Source organism: Halyomorpha halys, unplaced genomic scaffold (genome assembly GCF_000696795.3).
Source record: "Halyomorpha halys isolate HHAL.00 unplaced genomic scaffold, Hhal_1.1 Scaffold375.1, whole genome shotgun sequence".
Taxonomy (NCBI): domain Eukaryota; kingdom Metazoa; phylum Arthropoda; class Insecta; order Hemiptera; family Pentatomidae; genus Halyomorpha; species Halyomorpha halys.
Genome location: NW_027105275.1, coordinates 665,002 through 666,425, shown reverse-complemented (window position 1 = coordinate 666,425; position 1,424 = coordinate 665,002). Strand labels below are relative to the sequence as shown.

The 1,424-nt window shown below is 31.9% G+C and overlaps 1 protein-coding gene across 1 annotated transcript in view; it reads left to right on the top strand.

The window, feature by feature from the left end:
- Positions 1 to 1,424, top strand: part of msps (msps cytoskeleton-associated protein 5) — a 108,567-nt gene that overhangs the window by 19,576 nt on the left and 87,567 nt on the right. Inside the window, exons 8-9 of the mRNA XM_067050231.1 lie at positions 611 to 805; positions 882 to 1,062. Of these exons, the coding sequence (XP_066906332.1) occupies positions 611 to 805; positions 882 to 1,062 (376 nt within the window). The remainder of the gene's footprint in view (positions 1 to 610; positions 806 to 881; positions 1,063 to 1,424) is intronic.

The window sequence follows — 1,424 nt, the reverse complement described above, 5'->3', positions numbered from 1 at the left end:
ATGTGAAAAACAAAGTGAAATAAGGTAATTTAAAAATCGGAAGTGAAAGTTTACAAAATAAAAAAAAAATATATATATATATTTACATAGATTCGACTGTAGGTCTACCACAGGCTGGTTTATAGTCTAACACGTGCTGAAGATATGTATTGGCTAATTTTCGCCTATTGTCAAAATACGCCTTTAAGAGACTCCAAGCTTGGTTATAATTATCCACAGTGAGAGAAATGTTGCTAATTAGAGAGCGAGCAGTACCTTTGAGGCAAGAAGTTAGGAAGAGAAAATTTTCTGTCTGATAAAGACGGCTCATTGTGAATGAGGGCACTGAATGTGTCACGAAATGAAGGCCAGTCAGTTGAATTGCCGCTAAAATCGGGTAAATTTATTTGGGGAAATCAGGCTCTGACAATCCGACTTTCGTCAATCCTAGCCGCGTTTAGCATCGAAGAAAGTTCTGGTGAAGAATTAGTAGCATTAGGAGTGGGGTTCATGTATTGTTTGACACTAAAGTCCTATTTCCATTTCTTGTTATAATATATAATGAAAAGACGTATTTCAGAATTAGTAAAGAATATTATTACAATTAGTTTTATTTACTTTTTTTTTTTAGGTAATATCAAAAGATTCCAACGTCATTGTTGTGGGTATTGCCATTAAGTGTGTAACTGGCATAGCTAATGGTCTCAAAAAGAAATTTCATCCATATGTTCCTTTTATTATACCCGCACTCTTTGAAAAATTCAAAGAAAAGAAACAAAATATTGTTACTGCTCTTAGAGAAGCAGTAGATGCTGTTTATTTGACGGTATGATTACATTTTTACTTATAAGTTTGTAATTTTTAAGATTAATCCTAATTCAGATAATTTTTTTTATTTTCAGACTAGTTTGGAAGCTATCCAAGAAGAAATTGTCACGAATTTAGATAATAAAAACCCCAGTGTCAAGTCAGAAATCAGTGGATTTCTTAGTCGTTGTTTTTCCAAATCAACTTCTTCTATCTTAACCAAAAAATTATTGAAGACACTTTGCAAGGGTTTGACCAATGGACTTCGAGATCAGGGTAAACATTTTTGTGAATAACAGTTATTGAGGTTAGCCAGAATCCATGAATTCCTTTAAGATCGGAAATATTTCTTAATGAAAATAGGCATTTATTAGGAATTTTTAGTTTTTATCTTAATTATTTCATTATTACTTAACAACAAATGTTTAGAATACTGAGAGACGGTTCCGGTTTCCCTTACCGTTTCAAATTCCATGAAAGCTAGAAAAAATCTACTAACTTTGTCCATCAGTCTCTCTCTCCAACATGTACTTGTTTTATGAAAGGAGTATGGTCCGGGTGCGATCAAATAAACTCAAATAGTAGAATTATACTATTTTATAAAATGAAATATTAAATATTAACGCAATATTTTGAAC